The sequence below is a fragment of the Schistocerca nitens genome, chromosome 8 (assembly GCF_023898315.1).
Source record: "Schistocerca nitens isolate TAMUIC-IGC-003100 chromosome 8, iqSchNite1.1, whole genome shotgun sequence".
Lineage (NCBI taxonomy): Eukaryota > Metazoa > Arthropoda > Insecta > Orthoptera > Acrididae > Schistocerca > Schistocerca nitens.
Genome location: NC_064621.1, coordinates 42,619,176 through 42,640,993, shown reverse-complemented (window position 1 = coordinate 42,640,993; position 21,818 = coordinate 42,619,176). Strand labels below are relative to the sequence as shown.

Sequence of the window (21,818 nt, the reverse complement as noted above, 5' to 3'; positions counted from 1 at the left end):
AAGTAATGGCCTAACGAAGATTAACCTTTTTGGGCATCTCTACCGAATGGATGGAAATACGCAAACAAAACAAATACTCCTATATTTCTGGAAGAAGAAATCGACAATAGCATGGATTATAGAAGTAAGAAAAGATCTTGAAAGAAACAACATCAAAGAATCAGCCATAGCAGAAAGAAACCGTTTTAAAAACAAAATACTAAATTTGGAAGGCTTTCAAAGCAGAAGAAATAAAAAATCGGGAACAACATGGACAGAAGAAAGGAAGAGACTTAATGGGGAGAAAATGAGATAATACTGGAATACGATTGTAAAAAAAAGAAGAAAATATAATAAAAAAGGTAGTTTGTGCGAAAAGGGCCAGAAATACTTTATGGTGAACCAGTGAAGACCGAGGGTTTCTGTCTTCCTAAACAATCAACAAATACACGTGACGAATATCGCACAGTTCGTCGGGAAAATTGGAAACATGTCGTGTACTGTCGCCGTACCGGGAGAGGTCGCAGCAGCTTTTGGGCGATGTAGCCGGAACTGCTAACATCGGCGCACTTGACCACGCTAGAGTGAGACGGCTGGTACTTGCCGCTGGCACTTACCTGTCCGTTTTGCGCGTCTGCCCGCGACCCTCACCCTTCTGACAGCGGACATCTCGTGGCGTGAGCCGGCATTATGACTAAAGTAATGTAGTACTTTTGTAAACCACTTTGCACATGTAGCTACGTCACTGGAGCTTCACGCGTGCTCGGCTGAGCTGAGAGATCAGTCGCCCACCGTGTCGTCATTTGGCTGTCCGCAGGTGGCGTGGATCCACATCGACCGGCAGATGATCGTGACGATCCACAAGCACGTGATCGCGCGCGTGCCGCGCTTCAGCGTGTCGCACGACAACCAGAAGACGTGGCTGCTGCACGTGACGGGCGTGCAGCAGGAGGACCGCGGCTACTACATGTGCCAGGTCAACACCAACCCCATGATCAGCCAGGTCGGCTACCTGCAGGTCGTAGGTGAGTCAGCGCCGACGCCCAACTTCCGCCTAGGTCTAATGCCAGAGGGAGCTGCTCTACACTCAAGAATAAAGCGAACTTGCACACTGTTAGGACACCTCGTACCACCTGTTAGCACGTGTTAAAATTCCCCTGAAGTGGTATACGCCTCTTGCCACCTACTGGCATTTGTCCGAAAATCTCAGTGCCACCTAATATCTAAAGGTGAATGACTCGTAAATGTCACTGCTGCCGACAAAATGGTTTTTAGGTAGTAAAACGCACGAAATAGACTTTCTTGATATGAGCATAATTGTAAAGTGCCACAATAGCACATTAATACAGCCTTAAATCGTAAAAAATCGCATTGGTGAAAATTAGAATATTCAAACGTTACAAACAAGGTGTAGATCACAATGTTAATACCAACTAGAAGTAAATTCTAGATTGTTGAAAAGAAACGAACCGGGCGTTATTGCACAAGAATTACACTTAAGAGCTGAAGAAATGAACGAAAGTGCCATGATTTCTAAATCTTAAAAGTTCTCCAACTGTGTCTTGAATTACTACTCTGGTGATTGAAGTACCTGAATTATATTCCTGACGGAAGCGACAAGCACATTAACTACAAGAGCTACAGTCGATGAAAACTTTCATTCTACCAATTAACTGTTCATTTTGTGATTGTTTAACGTAAAAACGGCACAGTGTCCAACTAAAATACTGAAGAAATTTAATGTTGGCCTTCTTACTTGAATTTTGTAACCTTTTCGGAATATTTTGATGATTATGCTCTGAAATCATCGATTTTCATGCTGTCTTACTCTCTTAAAAATTAAATTTCCGTTAGAAATGTTTGGAAACTAATTATAACTTTTCCATTATTCAATAATGTGGAGATCGTATTGTATTTAAAAACTTGAGCATCAATACAACATTTGTTTTGACATAAACAATTTCTAGAGAACAATCTTTTCCCAAATTAAGTGGCATGTAAAATAACTCCCTCTAGCACCAGACCTCTCAACTGCTTTACGACAGGGATTACCAACCTTTTCAGCTGGCGGACCCCTTCTTCAGTCGAAAATCCATGGCGGACCCCTAGTCAGTCAGGAGCACAGTAACTTTAAATTTCAAAGCGAAACCCATGGGAACTGAAAGCTTCTTAATGGAAGTGCCATGTTCCCAATGACCCGACCCCCCGCCCCTCCTCCACCCCTCCCCCCCGAAGTATCAATAGTCTTTGGTTTAGAGAAGAATGAAAACAACTTGCAACTTGAAATTAACGACCCAATTTGAATTCCCACTGTATCCAGACACTTACTAGTGGATTTACTCCCTTTGTTCAACACACTATAGCCTGATTAAAATTACTTTGTAATTGAAATTTCACACGATGGAGCTGTCTTCCTCCAAGAGCAATCAACTCATTCATTTCAACTGGAAACTTCCCTTGTTATGAAGGCGTTAGAGAAACTGCACCCTTCTTCAATGATCCTGACTTCAGCCACCGATCCATGTTAGAAGTAATAAACTGGTCAAAAATCGACTTATGAAATAGGTAGTGCACTGACAAAGCAAGTTTAACATTTAATGATGCCTGGGGCCGCATACGTGCCAGCGAGCGCTGTGATTGGTCGACAAAGCGCATCTAGCGCCGTGAGCCGACGCACGAACGACCCCCGTATTGTTGTTAAACAGTCGATCAGAGAAGCCGCATTCTCTTGCACTAAACTGCGTATACGTTCTCACTTAGGAACCGCAAAGGCTGCTTGGGGATACGACTTGAAGTAAAAGTATACTTGTTTTTCACACGAAAAAAAAACCAGTGATGAAATAGATTTTCACATTTTTATTCAATAATTTTACTCATTATTTTACACGATTTGGTGAAAGATGGCCGCGGACCTCCTAGAAAAATCCGGCGGACCCCTAAGGGGTCCGCGGACCACAGGCTGGGAAGCCCTGCTTTACGATATCTTTCTAGAGACCAATCTTTTCCAAAATTGACATGTAAAATAGCTCCCTCTAGCGCCAGATCTCTCAATTGCTTTACGATATCTCTTATTTTCCATTTATCAATGCAAACTCAGACTCTAGATGTTCGTCAGCCTCTAATTCCCCTGTTAGACTTACAAGAGAAAAGGTTAACTACAATGTCGGACAATTTCGAAAAATGTAGTACACTCCAATGTTATTTTGCAACGCTCACAGATTAAGCATCCTCTATAGTGCACTTGAGACACAGCAGAACAATTGATAATAAGCAGTGGATAGTAATAAAACTGTTACAATTCATAAATAATATAACATCATACACAAATAACTAAATCAACAGAGTTACATAACTCCAGAGAAGATGTGGTGAAATAGCAGACTATGTATCAATTTAGAAACCTTTGAATATCAAAGAAAAGTAAAGCTGAAACAAAATGAGTAAGCACAATAGCATAGATAGGGTGGAGACATTATTGAGATGATTACTTCAAATTTAGGAAAGTGGAAGGCAAAGCCGATAGTTAATAATTAAGTGGCGACTATTAAGTGGCGACTATATGCTTAACGTTTCTGTTAAACTTAAGGGCTTACAACAGTCTTATCTTTCGCCTTTTGTATGGCAAGAGGAGGACGTCGAACGTCAGCCTATAGCCGATAACTTTACTCCGTAAATGCTTAGCAACTGGAGAATAACATTACATGACTGACCCGCATTTACGTCATGTAATTTATGTAGACCATCGCAGTCTAGGTTTTGTTTATCGACTTCTCTGTTAAAAACGTCCTATTGAAGCTTTGCAAGCCTAATAAGATATTTTAAAGTTTCAAGGTTTCTGTTTGTTGTGGCTCTTGCTTTGAGACACTTGCTAAGTGCGGCATATAGCAACACTGTCTATGAAAAAAAAATTAAACTGGGAGGGCATATGGGGGTATGACCTTAAGCTTTGTTTCTTTCGCAGTTCGATGTTAATCATTGCAGATCCAAATCCTTTACTAGAGGGAATCAATTTTGTGAATTCTACCTCTGAAAATCTTTAGATTTAAGAACAGTTGTGAGATCATGGAGGGAAAGCCTACCTGTTTTTTATGCTGATTGGTGTTGAGAATAAAGCGTTCTGGTTTCTGTTATTGTAGCTTTTCTGGACAACTTGAAATCAACATGTACACGTATTAACATCAGCGCTGCGATGTAGAAAGCTCACAAACGCGTTATTAACCTCCTTGGACTGTATGTTATGGTGTCGAGTGTTCATGTGATTAGAGTATATGCTAAGCTGTCTGCTATTCCCATCCTACACATACGGTGCATAGTTAATAAAACTCATCTAGTGCTTAGTATTTGCAATAAGAGTTTCCTAACTTAGGAAAGTTTTGCACAATGATCAATGAAATTCTCTACCGAATCTATACAGCGAGAGGACCCCATCAGTGAGCCAAGTAATTGCCTATTGAAATTATTTGAAATAAAAACCTTAGATAGCTGTTGAATTTAACGTAGTAACACATAATGCCCTCGTAAATTGCGGAAAAGCTTTTTTCACCAAAACTATTGAAGGAAACAAACATCTGACCCAGTTTGTTAGACAGATATATAATAACACTAAATAATATGTTATTTTGTGGCGATCAAGTTACTCTGTTGAAAACTGTACTTAATACGAGCTGTGTATCATCTAAACAGTACACGTAGTCCAAACACGTCTCTACACTGACAGCCCACACGTCCACACAGTGCCTGTGAATGTTAAAGATCCGCAGTCCAGATTATATGCTGCTCACAGTTGAAACTTGCAGTCAGCTTTCAGTTGCCTTTAGTTTAGAACTAAATATATATTTAGAGAACAGGAATAAAATTTTCATAAAAATGAGCTAATTAACTTTGCTTTTGGTTAGAAGCCTGACATAATGACCCATTTACATAGGTTCGTGTTGGACATACTGATGTACTCAGTCTATACGTAATCGAGTACGCTCTGCATCTTAAAACATAACAAGAGAACCAAAAAGAGTATAACGTGAAAAGTGTATGTATATATATTATTTTATAACATACCTCTCATATACGGAAGGTAATATAAGGTTACCACAAACGATTTATTCGTTTTCAAAGGTCTAGGTTTTCCAAAGCATTACACGTACAACTACGATTGAGGCATGAATAGAGCCGTAAACTCATCAACTTTCCAATTTTCATTCTACAAATCTTCTCTGAGGGCCCCTCTGTTCATACGAAACACGTCCAAGCGGTAGTCAAGTTCTTTCCATACCTTAGACAGCAACACCTGTCAGTGGCCATTACAGCAACACCGACGCACCCTGTGAGCTGTTCCAGTGTTCTTGGCAGTGGGCGCACGTAAACATGGTTGTTATTGTACAGTGAAAGGAAAAAGTCACAAGGCGTTAGGTACGGCGACGTGGGGGGCCAAGGGCACAGGGCCACATTATGTCTACACCTTATCCGGCGATGCGGAAGTTCGGCGTTTGTGTAGCGAAGAACGTCGGTGCTCCACTGAGGGTTTTCCCTGTCTTGTTGAAAGATGAAATTCCCGGAATCAGCTGTCAGTCGTGGGAACAGCCACAACAACAGCATATCGAGATAATAGACGCCAGTCACAGTCTTCTCACAGAAGAAAGGCGGCCCGTTCAGCTCCGACTGCGACATGGCGCAGAAAACCTTAATCTTCGGCGAATCTCGTTCATATGCAACACTTTCAGGACGATTTTCAGTGCCTCTCACTCTCTCATTGTGGCGATTCACCTTTCCAGATTAATGAAGATTGCTTCGTCGCTAAATATCAGTTTGGAGACACAAAAACTCTTTTCTTGACTGGTCACCATATTGTCAAGCCACTGCACTTGTAACAACAATTCTTGGGCATAATGTAAACTCGGTGAGTTTTCAGTTCTTTTCATTGCTCAGATTATAGTAATTTGGACAACATAGGACACTGAAAACGAATAAATTATTATAATGGCCCTGTATAAAATATATATAATGTAAAAAATTCTTTCTATGTGAATGTGAAACATTTGTCATACAGAGAAAATAATCAAGTTTAAAAATACATTAGATGTGTACAAATGCTGAAAAGGTATCATATTTCACTCATCGAGAAGGTATATATTAAAGCAGTCCCACTGTATTTGGAAAGCTCTTCCTGAGAGCGTATTCTGGGCGCGTTCATTAACGGACACTGCAGTACGTGCTCCATGGTCTGAATCGCGCAACACTCACACTTATCAGCATGTGCGTAATCCCATCTTCTCATGTGTTGTTTGACCCACCCATGCGCGCATGAAGTCGGTTCAAAATTCTCCAGTTCGCCAGTCCATATGAGAACCCGAGATTGGAACTTGAACTTTGTTAAGGGTGTTTGGATATTCTTATTGCCAGAGAGATTTTATGGACATCTCAGGTGGCTCCACTCAATTTATGAAACATCAGCTGGATATAAGTCATTTGGAAACAGGTTGATGGTTGTCAGGCGGGCGTCAATTACCTGTTTGTTCCGTTCTTTTGAGCTCACGATCGGTTTTCTGACATGTGGTGGAGCAATATACGATAATGAATTAAAAAACACTGTAACCGGTTTCTGGCGGTTACTTATATTTCTGAGGGTATTATTAAAGACATTGTCAAATTTCCTGACGTGCTTAATCTGTCCCAAAGCGGGCACCAATAATCGTGGACCGGGAAAGTGGTGGCGAGTGCTCTCGACCGTAGTAGTACGGTCGCGTTTACCTATATCCCCCCGGTCCCCTGCACCCAACCACCCGTACACATACACACACACACACACACACACACACACACACACACACACACACACACCATCTTTCCGGATGTTACTGTGTTCTGTATGCCAATCCGTGCTAAGATTCACATATGTTTCTCATATATGAAGTTTGTATCGAATGTGATGCACAGTTAAGTTGGGTACCGACAGTTTTCCAGACGCTTACCATTACAGGTGATTTTATTGGCTCCCTGTTATTAAAGAGGCACACCTGGGTTTTGCTATGATTCGGTCTTAGTTGTTTACTTTTTGAGTGTAACGAAGTCCTCGATTAACCCACTCTCAATTTCATTAAGAGTTTTTGACTGGTATTTAGTCATCCTTTCATCCGCGTAGGCAAGTGGTTTTGTCTTTTCTCCAATAATGGTAATTCGTGTACATATATATCGAACTACGTAGCATCACTATGTACCCTGTGTACACTAACAAGTGTATATCGTATCCCACGACTGACTCAGATGTTTACTTGTTCAGCGTAGCAATGTGTTACTGCTGTCACAGACAACTACAGAAAACAGCAAAACACGAACGTGAAATTCGCGCTTACTGTTACTGAGGAGTGCGAAGGAGGTCACGGAACTGGACACCCCCACCCGCCGTACAGGCTACGGTCAACTTGGCTGTCCCAGAACGCCGTGCGACGCTATTGAAAAGTTGTGAAACATGGAACAACATGCGCCTTCTTGGTTACCGAGGCCCGGGAAATACTTTCAAGCTGCAGCATTTTTCGTAGCAATGCAGAATACCTTGCATTGTACTTACTCACAATAAAGGCAGTCTGCCATTTTTTTATTCCAAGTGGATGCTTTCTCAACTAATTTTGGGTTTTACTATAGCTGCACAACGAAGAAAGTCTCGAATAGAAAAGTGTGCCGTCCTAAGTAACATCGGTATGCTGCTTACACTCTTGGTTAGGTCCTTTAAACGGAAATATTTGTCAGGTTACCTTCCATTCAGAAGGTTGTTGCACGCAGCGACTCTTATACTGACTTGTAAATAATGTATTTCAGCTATCAGTCGTCCTTTTTAAATTTTATTGTGCAGATCTAGATTTCAGCTAGAGACTAGCCATGCCTAGAAATTAGGCATTACATGCACTGATCAAAAATAATAGTGCATTGAAAAATGGCTAGTTTCTAGCTGAAATCTAGATCTGCCAACAAAATTTAGAAAGAACGACTGATAGCTGAAATCTGTTATTTACAATTGGAAATATTCAAATGGTTCAAATGGCTCTGACTGCTGAGGTCATCAGTCCCCTAGATCTACTTAAACCTAACCTAACGACATCACACACATCCACGCCCAAGGCAGGATTCGAACCTGCGACCGTAGTGGTCACCCGGTTCCAGACTGTAGCGCCTAGAACCACTCGGCCACTCCGGCCGGCTGGAAATATTCGTTTTGTGAATAAAAACCGCCTTTGTGCTGGGAATGAGCGTGATCCTTTCACCAGTACTAGTTCATCAGCCAGAAAAAAGAAAAAATTGTGATGGCCTAATAAAAAATTTCTTCCAGCATATCACTTATTTCTGAGGGCATTTCCTGTATTCGTGCTTTTTAGTATCACTTGGTCCCGCTTTACCCTTCCTTCTCCAGCACCACTCAGTGATATTAATCAATTTTTCAATTTTTCATGTGAGTAGCTTCAATTACAGGCCGCAGTGGTACCGGGCATAATACAACAGATGATCGTGTAATGAAGAGGTGATCTACTACGTTACACTGAATTAACTTAAGTGTGTTAGTCAAGAGTGATTGATTACATGTGTGGAATTATGAAGTGAAAGGATGAAATTAAATTTGGTGTGCAACTCAAAACGAATAAAACTGTACCATATACTCACCCTATATCTTTAGTGAAACAGAAAAAAAAAACAGAATAAAAAAATTAAATAAACATCGCTATATTAGCTATCTCGTATTAAATATAGTTGCCACACATGTATGGTATCGATGTTATTGAGTAATAAGTATAGACGCATCCAGAAATGGATACACAAGCGGACATTTCCAAGTGTCAGTAAACGATCTTGATGAAAGTTGTCGGATGTCTAGAGAAGACAAACTCTCGCATAATATATTTTTTGTTTGCGGTGTGTAATTAACGTTGTTGAAAATTGTGTAAGAGAATTTTGTAATAATTTGAAATTTTGAAAAATACTCCACCACCATCAATTAAATTTGAAAAACGAAAAATGTTATTACATCATCAACTAAACAAGCTTTTGAGCTACGTATATTCATGTGTTATAAAGCTGATTTCTTACATATTTTTGTACAATAAGCTGTACTCAAGGTGCTGTCAGAGTTCGACATATGTGTATTTCATTATCTCAAAATAATAAGAAACTCATTATTACAGTATAAAATCATTACATTACTGATAATCTGTAAAGAATTGCCTAAAGCATAACTTTTTTTTTTACACTACGCACATAAAGTGAACGAAATTTCTTCACTAATATACACAACAGAGAACACAATATAAAACAAAATTCAGCAGGATTTCAAATTGTCATGGATGGCGCTCCAAATATATTGATTTATATCAGGCATATTTCAGTACTCTGGTAAGCCTTGGAAAAGAGAACTGATCATGCACTAGTGACTGCAGCTTTATTATTTTGTTTCTCAAGTGAAGACTGACATCATAATCATTCAACATAACTAGATCTGAAAATCTTACCACAAATTTCTTCCAACATTGTAAGCCGTATAAATCTCATGACTGTGTATGTACCATCGACCACTTCAGGATCACCAGATGAACAAGTTCCCAGTCGCCACGAACGATGTTCTACATGGGTCTTTCACACTGACGGCCCCAGGAATCTAACATAACACTTATTTCTCTCCCTCTATGAGAAAGAACACGTCTTTGATGTATCTTTTGACCTGATCAGTCGTTCGTTTACCAGATTTCGGTGCTGTAGCAAGGACATCTTGGAATTCAAAAGGAGTCTCTCGAATTCTCTTCCAGTTTGTTTTAAAACATTGAAGAGGCGTGTGGTCAATCACAAAAAACCATTTGGACCATCATACGCGAGGTCAAGGAACTTGTTCATCTGATGGTCCCAAAGGGATCAACGTCACGGGTATAGCCGCTGAGTTCTCTTCGCCAAGGCTGACCAGTGTACTGAAATATGCCTGATACAAATCAAGACATTGAGAGGGCCAACCGCAACAATTTGAAAGCCTGCTCAATTTTATTTCATATTGTGTGAAGAAATTTTGTTCATTCTATGTACATGGTGTAATATGTTCTAAGCATTTCCTTACAGATCATTATCACTGTAATTATTTTCTATTGTAATAATGAGCCACTTATTATTTTCAGTTAACAAAATATAGATATGTCAAATGGTAAAGTAAAAAACAGAACAAAATATGAATGTAAAACATAAAATAACGATTTAAAACATAAAAGAAGTAGAGGTAAAATAAGTGACTAGACTGGTAATGAATGTTACGATATTCTAGTTCAGCACGTTGAAAGTACTCCGGATCCAGCTTTATTAGAAATGGATGTATGTAACTTGAAAGCTTGTTTAATTTATGGGGTTACAAAATTTTACATTTTTCCAAATCAGTTTGTAATGGAGGGATGTTTCTCAAAATTTCACATTATTACAAAATTTAAAATCTGATTGTACAGTTTTCAAGAACATTAATTACGCATCAGTTTTTGTAAAGAATCATCTTTTATATATCTCATCGTTTCAAAGGTCTTCCCTCCAAACTTAATATGACAGATTATGTGCCAGGGCGTATTTTACCCCTTCAAAGTGAAATTGGGTACAAAAAATTAGATACATACTGCATTATTTTGCCCCGTCTACACAGCGGCCAAGTTTAATCACGATCGTTTATTGACACTTGGGAATGTTCCCTCGTCAGTTACTCGAAATACATGGACGCGCCCAGCCCATGAAACTCGTGTAATTAATGTTATAACCAATGCAACCCTGAGCACGTGTACATCAGCTGCCACATTAGAATGCCGCGCGGGTTGCGGTTGTCCCCCAGTCAGAACAAAGCACACTTTACGCCAGATTGGCGCGAACACCATGTAACGGCGGTAGGCAAAGCTGTTCATTTCAGAAAAGTATTTATTTTTTACGTCAGAAATCAGAATCTGCGAAGCGTGGTCAATGCACTGAGTGATTGGGGAACATACAAGACTTATTTTACTGAATAGTAGTAAAAATAGAGGGATCGATTAGGCGTGATTGGAGCATTTTTATGTTGGTACTGTTGCAATGACGACGTTCTGGTAGACAGACATATTACAATGTTATGACTGGAAAAATATTTTATTTTCAAGAGAAAACAGATAGTACGCTATTTTTTGAACTGAAAACCGGATGTGATTTCTCATTTTTTTCGAAAATCTATGCGCTGGCTGCACCTCACCTCGTTGCGTACGTCCTGGTCTACGCGGTGCTGCTACCTGAAGATTGTGCACTGAAAAAGTTTGCCGACTCATTACGCAGCCGTTCAAGGTTATGATAAGACTCCCGCACTGCAGAAACTGTCGTCGTGAGCTGCATGTCGTGGGATTGCTGTTCCACAGGATGCAGAATTCGCAATACGCGGCACTTACACATGCACGGAGTATATTCCTACATACATTGTTTCGCTCCGTGGCGCCAGCAATTCATATCAGTGACTGATAAAACACAGTTGGGCTTCATCACATCAAAACACAGTGCCCAGATGTTAAAATCTCGTACTGTGCACCATGCATTTTTCACCACTGACACACCAATTTTCATCCATTGCACACCAGGAAACTGCCTTCTACGAATAAAAGCGGAGCGCACAACTCACCGTTTATTTGGTATTAATCATTGTGTTTCTGCAGACCATATCCATACGGTGAACTTTTTAATTTAAGTCTTTTATCCGTGTCTTTACGTGCAAAAAATCATCCTCCTTGCCACCGCATGAAGAATTAGAGTTCTCCTCGTCACCAGCAGTTGTTCACTGTCGATAGTGGAGCCCTCAGGGACCCAAAATTCGTTATCTGCGTACAAGATTGGCTAGCCTGGATTTCCTGACCTGGGGTCTGCTAAGCGTCACCAGTCCCCTGTCACTCTAAGCCCTGGGCATGTTTCAGCGACCACCATGAGGGGTGGTGGTGGAACGTTGTGTGTCGCAGGGACTGAGGATCTTGGCTTGACTGTCCAGATCACGAGGAACGAATAAACCTCTACAAAAGATTCATCAGTCTCAAGATGTGCTGCGTACAGATAGATGGCTGTTGAGGTGGAAGTCATTAGCGGGCAACCTCTGGAGAACCTGCCACACTTCAGTTGTATAGGCCTTACTTAGGCCTTTATTTCACTAGTTGTTCGTGCGACTCAAATGGCAGCCTCCGAGTAATCTCCTTTCCTCCTAGCGGAAAGGGCGAGCCAACGGTAGGTTCTAAAAGTCAATAAAATAAGAGGGCTCGTCACTGGCCAGTAGCAGAACGCATGCTAATGGTCAGACTGTGTTTTCGGTTGTGGAGCAGATGCAGGGCACTTTTTTTGTATAACGGAACACTGTTGGTTCCAACTGCTAGTTCCCAACGAGCCACCGACCTCTAGAAAGCTAAGCGACCTGAGGAATATACCATAGAATTCGAGCTCCACAACACCTAGGACGATATCAAAAATGATGCACCATGTAGAGATCTGGTCTTCCCAAGGAGGAACTGAAAGACAAGCGGGCTCAGGAAGGGATCGTTGATATGTGAAATATATTGAAAGGTGTGGTTGGGAATCTCACAAAATCTGACTCCTTATCCTCTATTGTTTCAAATTAGTAGGGTGTACCTCCCCCCCCCCCCCCCCCCCCCCATGAACCATGGACCTTGCCGTTGGTGGGGAGGCTTGCGTGCCTCAGCGATACAGATAGCCGTACCGTAGGTGCAACCACAACGGAGGGGTATCTCTTGAGAGGCCAAACGTGTGGTTCCTGAAGAGAGGCAGCAGCATTTTCAGTAGTTGCAGGGGCAACAGTCTGGACGATTGACTGATCTGGCCTTGTAACACTAATCAAAATTCCCTTGCTGTGCTGGTACTGCTAACGGCTGAAAGCAAGGGGAAACTACAGCCGTCATTTTTCCCGAGGGCATGCAGCTTTACTGTGTGGTTAAATGATGATGGCGTCCTCTTGGGTAAAATATTCCGGAGGTAAAATAGTCCCCCATTCGGATCTCCCTGCGGGGACTACTCAGGAGGACGTCGTTATCAGGAGAAAGAAAACTGGCGTTCTACGGATCGGAACGTGGAATGTCAGATCCCTTAATCGGGCAGGTAGGTTAGAAAATTTAAAAAGGGAAATGGATAGGTTAGTGTTAGATATAGCGGGAATTAGACAAGTTCGGTGGCAGGAGGAAAAAGACTTTTGGTCAGGCGAATACAGGGTTATAAATACAAACTCAAATAGGGGAAATGCAGGAGTCGGTTTAATAATGAATAAAAAAATAGGAGTGCGGGTAAGCTACTACAAACAGCATAGTCAACGCATTATTGTGGCCAAGATAGACACGAAGCCCACGCCTACTACAGTAGTACAAGTTTATATGCCTACTAGCTCTGCAGATGACGAAGAAATTCAAGAAATGTATGATGAAATAAAAGAAATTATTCAGATAGTGAAGGGAGACGAAAATTTGTCATGGGTGATTGGAATTCGGCAGTACGAAAAGGGAGAGAAGGAAACGTAGTAGGTGAATACGGATTGGGAATAAAAAATGAAAGAGGAAGACGTCTGTTAGAATTTTGCACAGAGCATAACTTAATCATAGCTAACACTTGGTTTAAGAATCATGAAAGAAGGTTGTATACATGGAAGAAGCCTGGAGATACTGACAGGTTTGAGATAGATTATATAATGGTAAGGCAGAGATTTAGGAACCATGTTTTAAATTGTAAGACATTTCCAGGGGCAGATGTGGACTCTGATCACAATCTATTGGTTATGAACTGTAGATTAAAACTGAAGAAACTACAAAAAGGTGGGAATTTAAGGAGATGGGACCTGGATAAACTGACTAAACCAGAGGTTGTACAGAGTTTCAGGGAGAGTATAAGGGAACAACTGACAGGAATAGGGGAAACAAATACAGTAGAAGAAGAATGGGTAACTTTGAGGGATGAAGTAGTGAAGGCAGCAGAGGATCAAGTAGGTAAAAAGACGAGGGCTAGTAGAAATCCTTTAGTAACAGAAGAAATATTGAATTTATTTGATGAAAGGAGAAAATATAAAAATGCAGTAAATGAAGCAGGCAAAAAGAAAAACAAACGTCTCAGAAATGAGATCGACAGGAAGCGCAATATAGCTAAGCAGGGATGGCTAGAGGACAATTGTAAGGATGTAGAGGCTTATGTCACTAGGGGTAAGATAGATACTGCCTACAGGAAAATTAAAGAGACCTTAGGAGAAAGGAGAACCACTTGCATAAATATCAAGAGCTCAGATGGAAACCCAGTTCTACGCAAAGAAGGGAAAGCAGAAAGGTGGTAGGAGTATATATAGGGTCTATACAAGGGCGATGTACTTGAGGACAATATTATGGAAATGAAAGAGGATGTAGATGAAGATGAAAAGGGAGATATGATACTGCGTGAAGAGTTTGACAGAGCACTGAAAGACCTGAGTCGAAACAAGGCCTCTGGAGTAGACAACATTCCATTGGAACTACTGACGGCCTTGGGAGAGCCAGTCATGACAAAACTTTACCATCTGGTGAGCAAGATGTATGAGACAGGCGAAATACGCTCAGACTTCCAGAGGACTATAATAATTACAATCCCAAAGCAAGCAGGTGTTGACAGATGTGAAAATTACCGAACTATCAGTTTAATAAGTCACGGCTGCAAAATACTAACACAATTCTTTACAGACGAATGGAAAAACTGGTAGAAGCCGACCTGGGGGAAGATCAGTTTGGATTCCGTAGAAATGTTGGAACACGTGAGGTAATACTGACCCTACGACTTATCTTAAGGATTAGGGAAGGCAAACCTATTTTTCTAGCATTTGTAGACTTAGAGAAAGCTTTTGCCAATGTTTACTGGAACACTCTCTTTCAAATTCTGAAGGTGGCAGGGGTAAAATACAATTTACAATTTGTACAGAAACCATATGACAGTTGTAAGGGTTGAGGGATATGTAAGGGAAGCAGTGGTTGGGAAGGGAGTGAGACAGGTTTGTAGCTTATCCCCGATGTTATTCAATCTGTATATTGAGCAAGCAGTGAAGCAAACAAAAAAAAAAAGAAGGAATAATAACTTTGACGTTCGCCGATGACATTGTAATTCTGTCAGAGAGAGCAAAGGACTTGGGAGAGCAGTTGAACGGAATGGACAGTGTCTTGAAAGGAGGATATAAGATGAACATCAACAAAAGCAAAACGAGAAAAATGGAATGTAGTCGAATTAATTCGGATGATGCTGATGGAATTAGGAAATAAGACACTTAAAGTAGTAAAGGGGTTTTGCTATTTGGGGAGCAAAATAACTGATGATGGTCGAAGTAGAGAGGATATAAAATGGAGACTGGCAATGGCAAGGAAAGCGTTTCTGAAAAAGAGAAATTTGTTAACATCGAGTATAGATTTAAGTGTCAGGAAGTCGTTTCTGAAAGTATTTTTGTGGAGTGTAGCCATGTATGGAAGTGAAACATGGACAATAAATAGTTTAGACAAGAAGAGAATAGAAGGGTGCTACAGAAGAATGCTGAACATTAGATGGGTAGATCACATAACTAATGATGACGTATTGAACAGGATTGGGGAGGAGAGAAGCTTATGGCACAACTTGACTAGAGGAAGGGATCGGTTGGTAGGACGTGTTCTGAGGCATCAAGGGATCACCAATTTAGTATCGGAGGGCAGCGTGGAGGGTAAAAATCGTAGACCAAGAGATGAATACACTATGCAGATTCAGAAGGGTGTAGTGTGCAGTAGGTACTGGGAGATGAAGAAGCTTGCACAGGATAGAGTAGCATGGAGAGTTGCATCAAACCAATTTCAGTACTGAAGACCACAACAACAACAACAATAACAGTAAGGTGCACAACCCTTCTTGGAGACACAGTTTTCTCGTGCAAAGCCATCAAGAGGCTTGCAAGGCTACCACATTTTTATACAGTCCTTCCTGTCTACGCTCTTTGTTAGGTCTCGACCTGGAGACGTGGGCCGGCCGCGGTGGTCGAGCTGTTCTAGGGGCTTCAGTCCGGAACCGCGCTTTTGCTACGGTCGCAGGTTCGAAACCAGCCTCGGTCATGGATGTGTGTGATGTCTCAAGGTTAGTTAGGCTTAAGCAGTTCTAGGGACTGATGGCCTCAGAAGTTAAGTCCCATAGTGCTCAGAGCCATTTGAACCCCATTTGCTGAAATGTTTGCGAATACACACATGAATGGCAATGTATTTACGGACACTGATATGTATATCAGGGACGCTCTCGAACATGTAATTTTGTCTATTAAGCTAAAAGAAATCACTTAACATATTTGTTTCTTTAGACTGTATAGATGTTTTATTTGGAGTTTAAATTCTCGCTTTTTCTTTACTCTGATGAAAGTTTCAAAATGATGAGGACTTTGTGATGTCATCGGCAGTTTTCACAGAAAAATAGCGGAAGTTTTCTCGATTTTGCACTTGGTGGACATATATAGGAGATGTGCGAAAAGTTACTACATGTGTCAATTATATTGCTATAGATTTTCGACCTCTGCAGTTTGCTCATCGGCAAACATCGGCAGTGCTGTACTTTTTTCTTCATATCGTTGTATGTCATAACATAATGGGAGGCTGGGAGAGAGAGTATCCTGTAACTGAACGTAAAAAACTATACCGACTTTGCTCATAAACTAAATGGAAGTGGACTGAACCTATTTTCATCGTAGCAGGACTTTTTTTTTAAAATAAAATGGCTCTGAGTACTAAGGGACTTAACTTCTAAGGTCATCAGTCCCCTATAACTTAGAACTACTTAAACCTAACCAACCTAACGACATCACACACATGCACGCCCGAGGCAGGATTCGAACCTCCGGCCGTAGCGGTCACGCGGTTCCAGACTGTAGCGCCTAGAACCGCTTGGCAACTCCGGCCGTTGAACATTTATTATCGTCGCGATTGTGTGTTTTTAACACTCATTTATAAGAGGTGTGTTTATGTTAAATACAGTTATTACACTGAAGTGTTGTCTCTCTCACAACGGCGAGCGGTCGCGGGGTGAATGCTGGTGGCGTGCGGGTCATGTCTCATAGGCAGCCACAGCTGCACTTTTAGACAAACAACATACTGTTGGGGTAGGCATAATTTACCTCGCTTTGTTCTGCGACCTGCAGGAGTCACAGCCTATTCCATTTGTGTAGCTTATGTTGGTACTGATAGCGTTGACCACCCAGCCACATGCTCCGCCGGGGGCACATGCAACTGAAGAGCCTACTCCAAGATATGGCAGGCACTTCGGCCAGTGGAAGTGGTGGCAGTAGCCCGTTTTCCAGTCAGTGGACTTTAGAAAAAGTTCTCCAGGGTTTCTTTGTTGCTCCAGTTGGATTCCGTCTCTGAGAAATACGTTTAACAGCTTGTAGGAAGCGTCCTGTTATTGTGTCTTTTGCCCATCTGTGACTGATATGCACAGACTGGAGACAGTGCATCAGTGCTGCCAAATCGATCTCTTTGTGGACGATCAGCGACAAGGTAGAACAGGCCTGTATCCCTGTCTACAGTGATGATGGGAAGGGATGAGGGGTGGTAGGAGAGGAGCTAAGACTGACCCTAAGGTAGTCAGTTCATGACCGCACATCGAGGAGAACACACGTGCAGCTGATGCCCCTCTCACCTCGTGCGACCTTTTGGGGTCAGTTTTTAGGAGTTGTTTTATTACAATAATTTTTTTTTTCAATTCCCAGAAGACGTGGTGCGTTATGACCTATTATTTGTGAGTGCTGGTTTTATACAGAACAATTTCTCTGTGTAATTAGAACAATGAAGCATTTTCCATCAGTTTTCGTATGTGTACTGGCCTTCCTCCACATCAGTGATGGTTTGGTGCGCCGCGTTGGCCGTGCGGTTCTAGGCACCTCAGTCCGGAACCGCGCTGCTGCTACGGTCGCGGGTTCGAATCCTGCCTCGGGCATGGATGTGTGTGAGGTCCTTAGAATAGTTGGGTTTAAGTAGTTCTAAGTTCTAGGGGACTGATGACCTCAGATGTTGAGTCCCATAGTGCTCAGAGCCATTTGAACCATTTTTCTGTCCAGCACCATCATCTCGTCAGGTGAAAGGCCCATCCTTTACACAGTTTACTTTAAATACGTCTGCCTCTAGTTTCGAGCGTTATTGTGAAATTTTTGCCCAGCAGGATAACGCCAGTTGTATGATATCGTAAATTTTGAGGTTGTATTGCCATTTTTGTAGCGCTATGCACATAGATATGTAACTAGGCCCAACCTTTACGATTAATTACGTAATTAGGATTGATCTTTACTTCACTTTCCCGCCCAAAGTAAATAAAGTACACTAACCTAACCTCCCTCGCCTGCAATTGGACAGTATCACTGTGTAGGTGATGCACCTGCGTTTCCCACCAAGGAGGACCAGGGTTCCAGTCCCGGAAAGGGCACCCACTATTTTGAATTTGCCGACAATTCTCGGGCAGGGGGTGGGGATGGGACGTCAGCAAAGTCTCGGGACAAATAATTTTTCTGAAAATTTCACTAGCCATGATTCTAAATTCCCGCCAACATGGCAGGTTAGGAAGGTGAAGGTGGATGTGCGTTGGGTGGATCCAAGTGTAAACTGGGGAAAATCGATGAAAACATACGGGTGATAGTTAATTGATCAATTAATTTGATATAAATTTGATATCAAAACTGGTGTCAGAGTCCCATCATCCCACTGCTACTATATTCATCCAGTGCTGATAATAAGCATTTCAGAGTTGACATCTTCGACCTGTACCATCGCCAGATGCAAGCAAATAAGATGGTACAGACCTAAGATTGTAGAGAGTTTTAGGAATGGGTGGCATTCAAATCTGATAGCAGCCATTCAGCTCTGTTGTCCCTATGGAGCACAGCTGTTTTCACAGTCAATTGATTACACTCGTAGTATGTCCCGTACAACGATACAGATGTGGCTTTATGAGATTTGGCCAATGACTTACTGGTCTTCTGAGTTCACAGAAACTACAGGAAACTGATCATGGGTTTAACCACACATACATATTGTACACTTGTGTCATGAACAATATATGTGTGCAGAGTTCCTTCATGTGTGGTTACTGATATTGGGGCTAAGTGCAGTAAAATTAGTTGTCCTTATGCGCATTAGCAGGTATTCCCCTTTTGAGCTTCATCTTCCATAGCCTCCACTTCTTGGCAAGACATCTTCTACTATTATTTACGTTGTAGTAATCAGACACGTTCCTTTGTCGTAATCGAAAACCGTCTGAGAAATGTCGGACCCTTAATCGCAAAAAAAGAATAAATATTACTTGTAATACGAACACCCCTGAACAATCTACGTTCTGCTGATGAGACTAATGTTTTATTCTAGCGATGATAAGCTTTAACAATGAATGGAATATATGGAAGTGCTTAACAGAGCAAGTATGTAGAAAGGCGTGAAAATGAATTGTAATAAGAACTTACATAATGTTAGTGAGGGCAACGAAAACCAAACAGTGCAAACTGACTGTTGCATTATACAACTGTTAATAAACATTTGTGTGTATGGTAACTGACAGCGCCGGTGAACAGGTAACGAAAGGAGAAGAAGAGTAAACGGGATCGATTGTGCTTTTGATAACGTAACTATGGTTTTAATAAGCCGGTGAGTATCACAAGAAATATTTGAATCAGTACGCAATAACAGTTTCGAATCACGTCCGTCAGATACAGACTTTTAATGCCAAAATTATTAAAAACACTGACCGTTGCTCTAGGAGAGGAAAGACGCATTTTGGGAAGAAGAAAAAAAGTACGCGAACTGGAGTGGAAGACGTGAGCAGGACTGGAAATTGAAATCGGTGTGGGTGGGACATATAGCGAAGCGTATGGATGGTAAGGGGAAGGTATCTCCTGAAATAAGAAAAGAGCATTATGGCGACTTAGCTAACTAGTAGCAGGCAACATCAGAAAACATGCGGCAGCAACAGGGATGCGAATAGGTTAAGATCGTTACTCAGGGAAATGTCCACAGGAATCATTTATCTAGCAGTGAATGTCGATTGACTGAGTATGATCATGATTTAAAGAATATAGTTGACTCACTTGATGCATTCGTTAAATCTGCCTTAATAATTAACACCATAGTACGCAACTCTTTCGTGCCAATGTCGCTCGACCTGCTACGTTAGTTTGTTTGTTGTTGTGGTCTTCAGTCCAGAGACTGGTTTGATGCAGCTCTCCTTGCTACTCTATCCTGTGCAAGCTTCTTCATCTCCTAGTACCTACTGCAACCTACATCCTTCTCAATCTGCTTAGTGTATTCATCTCTTGGTCTCCCTCTACGATCTTTATCCTCCACGCTGCCCACCAATACTAAACTGGTTATCCCTTGATGCCTCAGAACATGTCCTACCAACCGATCCCTTCTTCTAGTCAAGTTGTGCGACAAATTTCTCTTCTCCCCAACTCTAGTCAATACCTCCTCATTAGTTATGTGATCTATCCATCTAATCTTCAGCATTCTTCTGTAGCACCACATTTCGAAATCTTCTATTCTCTTCTTGTCCGAACTATTTTTCGTCCATGTTTCACTTCCATACATGGCTACACTCCATACAAATACTTTCAGAAACGACTTCCTGACACATAAATCTATACTCGATGTTAACAAATTTCTCTTCTTCAGAAACGCTTTTCTTGCCATTGCCAGTCTACATTTTATATCCGTATCCTCTCTACTTCGACCATCATCAGTTATTTTGCTCCCCAAGTAGCAAAACACCTTTACTACTTTAAGTGTCTCACTTCCTAATCTAATTCCCTCAGCATCGCCCGATTTAAATCGACTGCATTCCATTATCCTCGTTTTGCTTTTGTCAATGTTCTTCTTATACCCTCCTTTCAAGACGCTGTCCATTCCATTCAACTGCTCTTCCAAGTCCTTTGCTGTCGCTGACAGAATTACAATGTCATCTGCGAACCTCAAAGTTTTTATTTCTTCTCCATGGATTTTAATACCTACTCCGAATTTTTCTTTTGTTTCCTTCACTGCTTGCTCAATATACTGATTGAATAACATTTGGAGAGACTACAACCCTGTCTCACTCCCTTCCCAACCACTGCTTCCCTTTCATGTCCCTCGACTCTTATGACTGCCATATGGTTTCTGTACAAATTGTAAATAGCCCTTCGCTCCCTGTATTTTACCCCTTCCACCTTCAGAATTCGAAAGAGAGTATTCCAGTCAACATTGTCAAAAGCTGTCTATAAGTCCACAAATGCTAGAAACGTAGGTCTGCCTTTCCTTAACCTATCTTCTAAGACAAGTAGTAGGGTCGGTATTGCCTCACCTGCTCCAATATTTTTACGTTACATAGCGTCGGATATTTACCCGAACTTTACAAACACTGGCGAGCCGGAACTTCACGCCGACCTGCTGAGGGACGTGCTGGTCTGCCTTTGGAACGCAGTGCGGCCGCGATTCTGCGCGGCAGTGACTGGACAAATCCTTGTCAGGTTTCCGGAAGTACAGGTACTGCACAAAACTGCGGGAACACTGCGAGAAGTGCACGCTTGGACGTAGGTGTAGACGACAGCCAAGCCTACAGGTTGCGCAACTGTATTTGAGCAAGAATGTCGCTTCTGCTATCTCCTCAACACATTGTGTCAGTCGTGGTCAGAAAAGTGTCCTGCGTAGATTTTAAGTGCATTATATCGGAACTCAGTGAATTCGGACGTAGCAAAATTGTCGGCGCTCGTCACTGTGACGGATAATCATTAAGAGGACTCTGACGAAAAATAAGACGACGACAGCTGCAAAAGCCATTGCAGTACTGAATGTCGCACTCGCGAACCCTATCGGCAC

The 21,818-nt window shown here is 41.6% G+C and overlaps 1 protein-coding gene across 1 annotated transcript in view; it reads left to right on the top strand.

Moving 5' to 3' along the window:
- The first annotated feature begins 669 nt into the window (after positions 1–669).
- The window catches only part of LOC126199140 (lachesin-like), a 127,901-nt gene continuing 106,752 nt past the window's right edge, over positions 670–21,818 (top strand). Inside the window, exons 1-2 of the mRNA XM_049935897.1 lie at positions 670–678; positions 797–1,004. Coding sequence (XP_049791854.1) covers positions 670–678; positions 797–1,004 — 217 coding nt within the window. The remainder of the gene's footprint in view (positions 679–796; positions 1,005–21,818) is intronic.